The 14409-nt window shown below is 39.6% G+C and overlaps 1 protein-coding gene across 2 annotated transcripts in view; it reads left to right on the top strand.

Annotated features, from left to right (window-relative positions):
• LOC122770803 (E3 ubiquitin-protein ligase SMURF2-like) overlaps positions 1-14409 on the top strand; it is a 60814-nt gene that overhangs the window by 31109 nt on the left and 15296 nt on the right. For both annotated transcript variants that reach the window (XM_044027928.1, XM_044027929.1), the window contains exons 5-11: positions 3544-3609; positions 4104-4188; positions 4357-4440; positions 5495-5706; positions 7446-7530; positions 9199-9357; positions 10853-10906. In XM_044027928.1, the coding sequence (XP_043883863.1) occupies positions 3544-3609; positions 4104-4188; positions 4357-4440; positions 5495-5706; positions 7446-7530; positions 9199-9357; positions 10853-10906 (745 nt within the window). The remainder of the gene's footprint in view (positions 1-3543; positions 3610-4103; positions 4189-4356; positions 4441-5494; positions 5707-7445; positions 7531-9198; positions 9358-10852; positions 10907-14409) is intronic.

The raw sequence follows: 14409 nt of genomic DNA, 5'->3' as shown, positions 1-14409 counted from the left end.
ACAGTTTGTAAAGTCATGTTACTTCTAACTGAACTAAAGTTGATTCTAATTGACCTGTTTGTTCTCCTTTTTTCCAAATGAGAATCGATAAGAGAATCGATAAAGAACCGAATCGTTTAGCAGAATCGAAAATGGAATCGGAATCGCAAAAATCTTATCAATACCCATCCCTATCAATAGCCACAATTCATTTTAGAGCTATAAAACCTGTCAGGGACACAAATAGCTTTTTCTCTTTGAGTTACAGGCCAAAATTATGCTGACATAGTTATTGTCACTGTTTGGCACAGGATACGCTTTGTTTTGCAACTGATTTAGGCCTGATCCCATTCCTCATTTTACTCCTACCCCTTGGAGGTAGGCTTGCCCCTTGGACCTGAGTTACAAGAGGTAATGGTGAAAATCTAGCTCTTTGAACCTTCAAGTGATATATCATCACTAAGCAGAGGCAAAGGTTTTTGCTGGAGATAAAAAACAACAAAAAAACAAAACATCAACAACAAAAACATTCTGCAGCAAGGTGGGGATATGTCAAAAAATGGCATAAACACCCAGGAATATTAGTCAATATCAGTTTATGATATGTAAAAGAGCCTGCAAACATATTTTGCTGTGGTTAACATAGCTACACAACTTGTGACCAAGGTTAGTTTTATGTTGATAATATTTGATTCCTTGGATTTGGATAATGTGGGAAAAATCTCTTAACCCTCGGTTTGTATTGTGCCCCTACAAATTTGAGTTTAAAAGGCTGGTTTGCCCCTACACTACACCCTGCCCTTCTACCTCAACTTCCGCCTCTACAGATGATTGAGCAAAATGGAGGGGTTGGCTACGCGGTACGAGAAAGGGGTGAATGGGATTGAGCCTTAGACTCTTATACTCTTTATTACACTTGGCTGCAGTCCTTGTTGTCAAATTAACATTCCTTCCACTCATTCTGTTCATTTTCCCTACTTTTCTGACAGATATATGCTACACGTTTACTCTTTTTTCATACATCCAGCCTTCTTCCTGTTTTAATTCATCCACTCCACACAACAACCATGCCCACAACTACTTTAGGAGTTGTCTGTCTGAATATAATTACCATTTGTTGTATGCATTTTTATCCAAACTGCATAGTTGCATACTTTCAAACCAACTGCAACTGCAGGCAGTTGGTTGACCCGTTGAAGCGACAGTGTCCAAACTGTCCAGCTAAATACTTCACATATAGAGTTTGGAAAGGTTTCCAGCAACTTTTCCATTTTCTTCTAAATTACATTCCTGGCTTATAAAATTCCCCTGTCCAACAAGAACTGCAACGGCCTCAGCATTATCATAAAACGGACCTGGATGACCATGGAAGACTTGTGATTTGTCCATAGACACACTATAGTCTCCATTCAACCTCTAGACCACCCATTTAATGTACTGCAATGATGGCAGAAATTATACATTGTCTCATCCGCAGGAAGTGGACCAAACCAGTGACATGATTTGTGAAACCAGTGTTTTGTGTGACTTTGTCATTGTTCAGTGAGCTTTATTTAGATGGACCCATGTGAATAAAGTACACTGGATGTCTTGGTTACTTGAAGGCATAGGCATACACATAGCTCATTTTGTCATCCAGTGCAAGCACTAACTCTCAGTATAGTTTCACTTCTCCACATATACACCCACATGGTTTTGCAAACCAAAAGGGGATCCAGCAAGAGATTTTACTAGAAGTCTGTCTGGCTCTACCCTGAGCTCCACTTCCTGTAGCATCTCAAATGCAAAACTCTTAGTGCTCTGCCCCACTTCTTAACCCACAAACTCATCTGCTCACACACCACCAGTTTTTCAAAAGGACTTGACCTTGAAATGTGTTAGCTGTACTTAATAAACTTACTTATAAACTAGGGAAGGTTGTTTCTGAAGAAATTGCAGTGGGATTGCTGCCCTCTGCTCAAGGCAAAGCTAGTTTGGCACACTGCATTTAAGTGGTTTGATTGAGAAGACATTATGAATTGAAGTTTAGAATGATATTAAGTAGGAAGTATTTACAAAATATGAATACATTCTTTAGGTCTAAATATCGCGGTATGAAGATGAGGTGCAGCACAACCACGGATGACGTCACTTCCCATTAAGACTGGTTCAGGCAAAAATAATGGCCACTGCCCGAGATTTCAATCCAGTGTTTTGGCAATTATGAAATATTCCATTTCGGAAAATACAAGCAATAATGTACTAATTAAGGTGAACATACAGTGAAATTGAAACAAATGTTTATTGTGCTGTAACCCCAAAACCATGTCTTAGCTCTGAAAAAGCTATTTAAAGTTGTGAGGACAAGCCAGAATTATCTTAGAAGGTCAAAAGGTCCTCACAAAAATAAGTTCAATCAAATAATTTTTACACATGACATGTACACACGCAAAACAGATTGAAACCACTTATGGTAGCTCATATGAATTGATGTGTTCATATTGAGTATGTACTAAGGTCATTGTAAAACACATTTGTGGCAGCTTTTAGTAACCGCTCAGTGTTATGGGTGATGGGTGCCTGTGTCTCTCTCCTCTATAACAGAAAAATCTGCTCACTATTCCAGCCGTGAAAGGCTTAGACCGTCACTGTTTAGTCTAGACATGCACCGAGAATAAATGCACTCGCATACATAAACACACACAAGTCTGGAAGGAGGTTTGTTTACATAAATTTAGTCTATACAAACAAACAGATGCACTATTTGCATGTGTGCATGCAAACATCATACAAGGTAAAGATGAAGACTGCATCAATTCAGTCTTGGCTTTAATTTTAGAATTGACACATGGAAAAATGGGTTTTCTCTCTAGCTCCTTTCTCGTTCTCTCCTCTCCTTTTTTCTGCCTTTTTCCCTTCCCGCATCATATCTGTCTTGTATCGGTCTATATTCTTATTATTCATGTTTAAGTGAGACACAGTTTGCATTGTTAGTACTTGCCAATTGATGGAACTACTGGTCCTTGTGCTGCAGCTGGACCTGTAGTGCATGCGTGTGCGTGTGTTTGTGTGAAAAAGAGAGACTGCAGTGTATCTGTGTCTGGATCTTATTCAGAGTCTTCCTGGGTTGTGTTCCTGTGCTGTCTATGTCTGGCAGCTCTATCCTGTGCTGAGCGCACAATGAGTTCTTGGTTTTCCAAACACAAGATTACTAACAAATTCTGTCCCAATTTTTGTGACATTGGTGTCTTAAAAACTTTTTTCCCACACAAAGGGAGTCTGTGCAGTGTCTTCTCTCCTGCATGTTATCGCTGCATGGTTTAATCATTTTAAAGGCACATTAACATATAGACTTTTGGGCTGTCACTTTATCCAAAAATAAAGTTTGAACAAAAACATAAGCCACCATAATCAAAGTGGATCCCAGGCCAAAATGTGCTCACTGTACCCTCTGAAGGACCATGCAGTAATTCCTTTAGGTGGTGTGATGGGCTTCTAGACTGAGTTTCACCCATGTTCGCTTTTTCATGGTTTTTAAATGGGAATAGATGCAAATGATGTTGTGTTTTCTTTATTTCCCTCTAGATCAGAGACTCGACCTGAATAAACTGGGCCCCAATGACAATGATACTGTGAGAGGACAGATTGTAGGTAAGGATCACAACTTCAGTGGCTCCAATGTACATGTGACAAAAGTACAGTGTCGACCGGAAATTTTGATCGTTAAATAGACGCTTAAAATGTACTTCTGTTACTACACTGTTTGAAACATTGATCATTAACATAAGATATAATGATACATTGTGTCTCTTTCCCTCTGAAATGTAAATTATAATTTATTGCACATAACAATTATCCTTATTTGTTTACACATAAATTGGAATATTCCAGAAACGGATAGTTTTTTATTTTGTGTTTATGATAGTAGTCATAATAAGTCTCGTCTTTTTTCTACTTGTGCTTGTCTGCAATAGTTTAAAAGGGATTATTTATTTCTTTTTAACAACAAAAAATCTAAATGGTACAAGCGATTATAGGTTTTATAAAACCAATTCTGAATGTATTAAATGTTCGTCATCACTATTGGAGCTGGGATCGGTTGTAAAATCTTAGTGATCTACAGCATGTCTTTGTTTATTGTGTAGTAAGTCTACAGTCGAGAGATCGCATTGGATCAGGAGGGCCTGTGGTGGACTGCAGTCGTCTCTTCGACAATGACTTACCTGACGGGTCAGTAATAATTTTCCTTCAAAATTAGTACACCTGTTACTCAACGCATCACTCCGTCTAGCTTTGCTAGAAGAGACTAATTTCAGTTGATTTTTTTTTTTTTTGTCATTCATGCCGTTTTTTACAATGCAATTTCTAACCTATTTATCTTAATATGTCATGAGGCAGGTGGGAAGAGAGGAGGACAGCTTCTGGAAGGATACAGTATTTGAACCACATAACACGTACCACACAATGGGAGAGACCTACCAGGTACATGATCTGCACACCTTCCCACGACTTAAAAAAAGATTCTTCTTGCTTTCAGCGTTCGACTGCCTGTCATAAATGCAGCTATAGCTATAGCCAGGCAGCCAGGAACAACTGTCGCCGTCCTCCTTGGCCCATATCAATGTTAAGGTGGTGTGCAAAAAAAAGCACAAGTCCTCCTTGGCAATGTTCAGAAAATGGCACTTTTGTGCTCAATTATTTGATTGTTTTGGATTGTTACCATGTGTTTTTATACTATTTCACTATTCCTCACTGGCTCTAGTCCCAGCTCCTGACTTAGAATAAACATAGTGGTGGTGATAATGAAGAAAAAGGACATATTGGAGAAGTAGAGTAGCTCAGATAGTCAGAACAGTAGGCGGAACATAAAGACAGTGATGAAAGGGGTGACGGAGGTGCAAATAAAGTGAGTGTGGAGTAAATATTATGGAGGGGGATAAGGTGGGCTGACAAATGTCCATGGATTTAGACAACCAAAGTAACTCTGGACATACGCATGCACAACAACCCCCAGAGTCAGTGTCAGTGAGGCCAGCCTGTCTGTGTTTGTGTGTGCTTATCAGATATCTGCTTTAGATGTCCTGCTCTTCAGTAGCACACGCACACACGCACTCTAAGATTCGACAGTATGAGGACTTTGTTTGTTCTTATTGCGACCCATAATCACTCACAAGCTTTACCTTAACCATGAAACATATATTTCCCTTTGAGGACTGATGACACACACTGATTTCTAGACTTGACCTGTAGCACATCTATAACACATAGTACTTTCTTTGCACCCTTTACAAAGACATTGCTGCATTCACATACTAAAACATCAAGCCAACGACTGACCATATGTCTCCTTTAACACACTCCTGTAAAGAAATGCAAATATGAACGTATGTGGTTTGCAGTTTCTAAATATGTCATGAGCATGTTTAAATGAAATCTGTTATTTAAAAATAGTGTTAAAAAAAACTCTTGAGAAAAACACACTGATACCATTGACTTGTATAGACATGAACATGGTGTACTTTGTATTCTCTCCCAGGCCAGCGTCTGAGTATTCCAGCCCATCAGGACGTCCGCTTAGCTGCGTGGTGGATGAAAACACACCAGTGATGACGCCTGTTAATGGGGCTGAGGCCAGTGGTCCACCAGGTGAGCAGCGGATCCAGGAGAGACGGGTTAGATCGCAGCGACACCGCAACTACATGAGTCGGACGCACCTGCATACGCCGCCTGACCTGCCTGAGGGTTATGGTGAGAGACACGACACACTCACCGGGACACGAACATAATCTCTCTCTCCATTACCTGATTGTCTTTTCCAGAATTCATTTTGTAAATGTAGATAAAGAGTGATTGAGTCTTACTATTTTACTTGCATTTATGTTCTCCGTTGTGAGCATGAGCGGTAGTGTGCTTTATGAATAGCAGTATCAAAATGACATTCTGATAAGCTGCTTATCCCCGCGTAAACGTGATTTGAAAATAATCTAAAAAAAAAAGATTGGCTTTAGTCATATTATATTATTATACTCTGTACTTACCAGAGTTACTGGTCATGGTGAGTAGCTCTTGCTTGTAGCATGAAGGAATTTATATGTTTTAATGGAGAATCAAATGAAATGTCCCTTTTATCTTCCTCTCTTCTTCCCTCTCTGTTTCTCTGGCCAGCCCTAGGCTCAGTCGCACTGTATCTGTTAATTCTCCTCCCCTCTCCCTCCTTACCATAGTACCACATCATAAAAACTGCATTCAGTGCTCGTGCTGTGTGTTTATACTCATCCTCTCCTCTCCTCTGCAGTTTTCAAACACTTCCAGTATTGGAATGCTGTGTTTTTGCACACTGATATTCCCACAATGAAGAGAAAAAGCTTTTCATAGCTTGGTGTTTAGTTCAGTGGAGGCATCTAAAGTTACTGGTTATTTTTTATTGTAATGGAAATTTTAAGCGGACCCAACAACATTCAAGCATTATGGAAAAGTACGCAGAAGTACATCTCTTTTCAACATCTCAATATTTTCCCCTTTTGTGCAATTTTCATAGTCAGCCGCAGTGCACCCCACAATACCCACAGAGTCTGTAAAATAAATTATTATTTTAAGTGTGGGGCTGCATGTCATTGATTTAAAATGGCACCGTTGGACCTGTGCCCCTTTTTGAAATGTCCTGCTGTGTCCATTGAGGCTGACCAAGGTTGGACAAAATGAGTCACTGATGCCCAACAGCTAGAGAGCTTTCTTCTTCAGCTGAACCCACTGAACCAGTCAGTGGCTGGGTGTGGTTAGAGAGCATGAGAGACAGAGAGAAAGAGGGGGTGATGTGTGAGAGGGAAAAATACTGGGATAGGTGGGTAGGAAATGAGTTGTGCCAGTAGGAAGTTGGGGTGGGTGGTAGTGATGGGTTAGTGGTTGAATATACATGTGTGAACACCAAGCCAATGCAGCACACACCCCACCATTCACACTCTCCTGGCTCTCCTTTAATCAATGAACAACTTGGAATCAATGATCCAACAAGCCAGTGACGGATTACAAATGCGAATATGTCACCTCAACAGCAAATTTCTGTGTCTTCACTTCATTTGTTTACAGTACATTTGTGGTTTTGTGTAAATTACAGGTTTTTATAGATTTTATATGAATAGGAGTGGATGACTTTTAAGCGAAAGCACGGCAGCTAGGATGCATCAACAAACCCTCTGCAAGGAGAAACACTCACATTTTATTTTCCTCATTCTCTCGGGATAGGTATACTGGAGCCTGGAGAGGAACTAATTGATTACATTGGCACACACTTTAAGAAAGTCCTAGTTCACCATTGTCCCAGCAGTTTGCCTGTCACATCTATTTATAAACAGATTTCCTCTTCTCCAAATTACACAGCCACACTATCTGTACATGTACCAGCCAGGACTCCACTAAACGACAACAGTTCCAGCAATAGGGCCAAAATTGTTGATTTCATTCTTTATATCGGTTTTCTTTCTTTCCAGAGCAAAGAACAACTCAGCAGGGTCAGGTCTATTTCCTCCACACACAGACAGGAGTCAGTACCTGGCATGACCCCCGGGTACCCAGGTAACATTTTTTGCATTTGCCCTTGTGTGTTGTTCAACTTGATTTTTCAAAATTTTGTTTATATTTAAAAAAGAAAAAAACAAAAGCTACTAATATGTCTTGAGCAGAATGACCCACACATTCTTTATGTGTTGCTCACTGTGAAAATATATAAATATGCTTCTTTAAAGGTTCTTGAGATGAACACATTTGAACATTCTTCTGTCATGAGCCATAACGTGTTAACCCTTAAGTAATACAGTGTGAAAGCTCTGGTTCAGGATGTCCTTGACGACTTCCCATGTTGTAATTACGAGTTCACAAGTTCAGCTTGAATATTGTAATGGACACTATAGAGTAATGAGTCGCTTGTTAGTGGCAGCAAGTTGTGTAATGCGTCCAGCTGAAGGTGATCTTGTGGTTTTACTTCCAAAGAAAATCCATGTCCTCTTTAACTTTTAAGTAACTTAATGCATACATAATGTAATATGTCTTTTTTTATGTCGGTGCATGCCCGCGCAAAATCACAAAATCATGCTTTTTTTGGTCTTAAATGGTGGCACTCAGTTTTGCCTTTGGCACCTACTTGCTCCACAGTGCTGACACGCCGTATTGTTTTAATCCTAATATAAAGCTTGACTTATAGTCCTAAAACTGACAGAACTAAACTGGACTTGACTGGATTGTATCAGACCTCATGTTTCACTTAATTGCTCAGGGTTGTGTTTAGAAACATTCTGATTAGTCAAATTTCAGGCTCAACCCGGGTTCAGCCAAAGTACTGACCTCTGAGTCTGACACTGAGCTGGAAGAACATTTTTGGACAGATGCTGATCTGAGCACACCACAGGCCAGTGGTTCTGCATTCACTCAAACAATTTCACCAACTCTCAATAGCTCACTAGTTAATTCACTAGAGATTGCAGGCAGCGCTATTGCGTTACATTTTTGGCCATGTCTGGGTGTAGCTGCTACTCTGTGATAAAGCACATGCGTTTAAAGTCTAACTCACAGCAGCAACTATGGGCTTGGTCATTCTGGATAGAGCTGTTAAAATGACCCAGTACGTCACGATGAGTGCAGTGAGGCATGTTTTTTGTCCCCTACTTTTCCACAAGGACAAGGGACAAAGTTTTCACACACACTAGCACACATGCACAAATAAAGTCACCAGACTGCCTTTGGCTCTGCCACTGTCCCAGATCAGATCTTTGGATTTTACTGACAGCATTGTCAGTGTACAGGACAGAGGATGAAATTAGAGCAGATACTTTGTCAGGAGGTTAACAGCTATGTTAATGTCACTAATGCTCCTGGGTCCTTTGAAGCTTGTAGCACTGGGCTCTGATTGTCTGATTGTTGTAAAATTGGTATGAAATACATTTCTATACATGAACCAACATGCAGATCTTTGCCTAAATACCTAAGCAGAATAAAAGATGAACTATGGCAGAGCAAGTTTGATTTTGACATCACAAAACGTTTTACTCCACACAGAACAAGGATTTAGTTAATTAATTTGAATTATCACCTAAAGAGGCTGTACATCTTTGCTATTAATAAATGAAAATGCACTCAGTTATCCACACTGGGGAAAAACCTCATCCCATGTGAGGTAATTCAGTCATAAAACTGTGCATCATAATCTTAAAGCTACTTGTGTGGTGACCAATTTGTTTATTTGTTTAGGGACCTAAGCAATGTGAACTGTGAGGAGCTTGGCCCTCTGCCCCCCGGCTGGGAGATCAGAAACACAGCCACTGGCCGTGTCTACTTTGTGGACCATAACAATCGAACAACACAGTTCACAGACCCACGACTGTCTGCCAACCTGCATCTAGTGCTCAAGTAAGTTTATCACCAAGTGATACAAAGTGCATTTGTCTCACCATGGACTGAAATGGTCAAATAATTTGCTGCATTCAAATGTACATGTTTTTGTTGTGTATAGTTGTCATCCCCCTTCTACTCTGAATTCTCAAACGTGTGGTGACAAATACAGAGAAACTGGTTACCAAGAGATTGTGACTTAAACAACGTTTGGTCATAAGGGATACCAGAAGATATCCTCAAATAAACATGAAACAAGACAGCAGGAATGACCTTCCTCAATAGACACAGTTTGTGTAATATGTATAGGCAGGGCCTATTAAATTATTTTGCATAGCATATTTATGGGAATTTAGATTCAAACAATCTTTTGGTTCAGTTTTGTGTTTGTCATCCATGGACCATTAATCTGTTTGGTTCAGTACAGTACAGCAAGTATTTTTTTACATTTCCATGAGAAATTGTGCCAAATGAACCATCCCCAACCATTCCATTCCTCAGTACGCTCCCATTGGTGTACCATAGTGAAATCCAATGGTACGGTTAGACCGACACAACCCATGACAGTCAGCTGATTGGGTGACAGAAATTCATCACGTGCTTGTGGTGTTAATATCCCATGGAAGTTGAGGGATATGTCCTATCTGGTTGAGACAAACAGCCACAAACTGAGCAGGAAAAAACAGCTGCTGGATGTTCTCCATTGTTGTGTTGTGTTCAACTGGTTGTCGTTGCAACGGTACAATGTCTCGTTACGTGGCCATGGGCACAGCCTACCAAGTAAAGCTACTGCTCTCAGTCGAATCACAAGGCTAACCCTGGACTTTACCATTTCAAACCATACATTACTGTACTGTACCAAACTGAACTGTACCCTGATGGAAGCACAGCATTAGCAGTATTGTTTTAAAAGTAGCTTCACACTCACTGTCTGTCTGTGGACTGAAATCATCTGAAATTAAGGGAAAACTGTTAGGGAACTAGTGATACACACTACAGCTGTGAATCCTTCTGTAATGGATATGGAAGATGTAAGATAATCACTGATGACTGTGTTGGCTTTATTCGTCTCACCACATATTTTTCTTCCTTCCCCCATCCTTTCTGTCTGTCTGCCAATGGTCTTCTCCCTCCTGCCTCTCCTCTTTCTGTCATTCTCACTGCCTCTGCTGTCTTGTCATACAAATTCCCTCTTTATTTATCCATGTTTTGGCTTTTGCTGTTTTAATGTTTCTATGTTTCCTCATTCTGTCTATTTTCTAAACGTTTGTAATTTTCCTTAATTTCTTGTCCCCTCTCATTCTGTTTATTTTACTCCCATTTCTGTTCTTATCGATGTGACTTGCACTTTGTCCCGTCTGTCTTTTCTCACTGTTCCTTTTCAAAATATTTCACCTGTTGTTTTCAATGCTCCAACCCTCTTTCTCATCATTCATCTTTTGTCTTGTGTCTCTCTTTCCTTCTTTGTCTTTCTCTGTCTTTTTCTTTTCTCCCCGCCTGTTTTGTTGAGCAGCCCAACTCCAAATGGTTCCCGTGTGGCCATGGAGAGCCAGAACACTAACCTCAGGTAAACCACGCACTCATACACAGACATTTGCACAGACAAACTCGAACATTCCCATACTTCCATGGAGTAACATTCTGTCTGCACTCAAGCACACACACTCAGACACATACACTCTGCATTGTCTGTGATATACAGTGAACGTGTGAAGGAAGCAATCAGCTCTTGCAGGCTGAGGAATGTTTTCATACTCTTAGCTTATTTAAAGCAGTGTCTGCAGCCATTCACTCATAGCTACACACAGTTTCATTGTTATAAAGAAAAAATGCTGACTTTCAAACAGGGGTGACACATGCTGTATGTTTACATACAGCATGTTTATGCATTAACTTGCGCATTTTGTGTAACCCTCCTCAACGCTGGCTTTCATGTTGATCCTGAGGATATCACTGAAGCTCAAGACCACACACACACACACACACACACACACACACACACACACACACACACACACCCACACACACACACACACAAACATGCCCTGTCCCTAAACCTGGCTATGCATATCAAGGAGTTGTCTGTCCATCTTTCAGTGTGTTTGTGCTCTTTGTCAGCAGTCTGCCATCAGTGAAGCTCACTTTGCAGCCAGCTAGGTCAGTGGAGAGGCTTGATGAAGTCGACCCCACTAGGGAAAATAATACAAAACACATGTTAGCTCGGTACAAGTTCTCATAGCTTCACAGGATACACAGCTAAACGTTTACGCTGTGTGTAACCTCTTCAACTTAGTATTTAGTGAAAGTGATGGCGAGTAAAAGTATCTGTGTAGAAAAAAATCTATTAATGTTGAAGGAACCTGTAATTGTTTTATATCAGGCACTGATAAAAAAAAAGAGTATAAACTACAATCTAGGGTTGCTTTCAGGTATGTTGGCTGTCTTGTATTTTCATTTACTTCCAGTCAGCCTGTGTTTGAAGTAGAAATCACAAAAACAATTGAAGCACAGAGTGTGGGGATTTTTTTCTCTTCTCCTTTGCTTTTTTTAGTGCAAACTCTTAGTCAAAATCTCTTGCAATAACAGCGGCTGGCTCGATGGATATGTTTGGGAAATCAACATCTGGTCATTTGGTCAAATAGTATCCATATGTGTCAGAATAGCCCCTGGTGGTGTGTTGAAACTCAGCTATGTTATCCAGTCTGCATCATTAAGTGCTTGTCTGACTCCTTATTAGGAGAGATTTAAAAAGAGCCCAGACAGAGTTTTAGAGCTTTGGGAAGGTCAGAATTTGCAAGCTCGTATTTTTTAATGCAGCTTTTTTTGAAACGTACAGATCCCTGAAAATTACAAGAGAACGCTGTCTACATACATACATTTTGTGTCACAGCTGTAAACTTTATTTGGTCATTATCTGTACAACTCAGATCACAGGAGACCTTGCCATATTTGGGAGTTCTTTCTATTTCAGGGGCTTGACACAAGCTGAACTGCTCAAGAAAATAGAAATTAGAAGTGCTAGCCAAATGAGTTGCATTTCAAACAATGCAAATAATGTATGCATCATTTTGGTAAGCCAACTATGAAGGTAAACAAGCTCAAACTTCAATGGCACTTTGTAATGTTCCAGTGTGTGAAATTCAGTTAAAATCATTTGTGTACAATCATCTGAATGTATGCATTGTTGTTGTCATTACTCCAGTATAGTATCAGGAGCTGGTCCGCTCTACAACCACCATGTTGGAACACTATTTTTTTGCAGTAGCCCACTATGGACAAACTAAACACTGTTTGAGTTGTAAAGATAGCTGAAACTTACCATACCAGGTTCTTCTACATGCTTGAAAGGGGAGGGATGAGGTGAGGGATATTCAAGTTTGATTTGTTTGCCAGTTGTTTGCCAACAATTCTCTGCTGAGTCATGCAACTGTCCACAAACATTGAAGGTGACAGGTTTGAGTGGATGAGGTTGCATGTTAGGATGACCCAAGTGCCTTTTCATTTATACTAATGTGTGGGGTTTAAGAAAAAGAAATCAAGTCAAAACAGAAAATCTTTTTTCTATATTTAGGGGGCAAAAAAACAAACTTTTATTGTGAAAAAACCATTATAAGTAATAAGTATTTTTTTTACATTGTCATTAGCCAGAGCTTACTAGCTGATGATTTACCTTTCATCTCTTACCCATTTTATTGTTTAGTGAGTGCATTGTTTTACACCCATAATTATACGTTTTTTCTGTAAGGTTGAATGCTGGAGAACAGATTTGATGTTTGTGAATCTGCAGTTTGTACCTCAGTCAAGTGATCCACCAGGACACATCTTGGTTGTAATGCAACTCTGACAGCCCCGTGGCCGTCAACCTCAGACTGATTAAGGCCTTGAAATGTCAGACAGTCAGACACAGCTACATTACTGTGGTCTGCCACACTGTTTCTCACATACTTAGCTTCCTCCATTGCACCAGTATGTAGTACTGTCTCTGAAAGATTACCTCAGATTTTGACTAAGATATTTTGGTTGGCTCTGTGTTTAAGTTTAGTGGGTATCAGCAGGTTTTTTTCCCCAACCCCATTTTAAATCTTTACGACATTTATATCAATATTTGCAGTGATGCTGTTAAAAGTGATGATTCTGTTTGCTACATTATGGGTGTGAGGTATATTTAACCATTGAAATATAAATATAAAAGCAAACTGGGTTAGCAGTGAGTCCCATATATGTACACGTAAAGTGACTTGACAATATAATAAATGCCAACTGTCTAAGCAGTATATATAGCAAAGTAAACGTATGTGCAGAATAGAAAGCAGCCTGTATAAGTGTGAGCAGAAGAGGACAGACAGAATAAAAGATTAAATTAACATGTTTAAAACTCCAGTGTGTAAGAATTATTGCAATCTAATGGTAAGATTAGTTTGTAACTGTATGGCCTTCGCATACCAGAAAGATGTTCTTAATTTGTGTAGTAGGTTTCTGCTACAAATCTTGCTTTTGCTGGTTTGTTTATTTGAGTTGCTGTATAAACATGGTGGTACATGGTGGCAGCCTCTGTAAAGCAAGGCCCTTGCCTAAAATAAATATATATGGCTTATTATATGGCCATGAAAACCATGCTAGTTTTATTTTAAAGTGAATTTATAGTTGTTCATAGATAATCACAATTACATTTCTGCCATTAAACCCTCCTAATTGTGACAAAACAGACTGAACATATTACTCCTATTTTATTTAGACACACAATGTATTGCCTTTCCTATGTTGGACACAGAGTTCTTAACACGTGTGCTGGGGTTGTAACTTAATAACTGTAATAGTTAACTGTAGTATTTGTGCCATAATGTAGCATAAAATTAAAGTCAAATGAAAGCAGAAAGCATATCATAGTCTGTCATTGCAGACTGAGAAGGTGTTTTATATATATATATACAATGCACTTTAGTCAGTAGGCAGTCTCATCACCACCGTCTACATCTGCTGCTGGATTCCTGCACTTCATATACTTTGAAATGTTATTGTGCAGATGTGGGAGTGTTGCAGTTGGGGAAAATGTTAAGAAGTCACACCTTT

Source organism: Solea senegalensis, linkage group LG6 (genome assembly GCF_019176455.1).
Source record: "Solea senegalensis isolate Sse05_10M linkage group LG6, IFAPA_SoseM_1, whole genome shotgun sequence".
Taxonomy (NCBI): domain Eukaryota; kingdom Metazoa; phylum Chordata; class Actinopteri; order Pleuronectiformes; family Soleidae; genus Solea; species Solea senegalensis.
The sequence above is the reverse complement of the archived record's forward strand: the minus strand, read 5'-3'. Positions and strand labels throughout refer to the sequence as shown.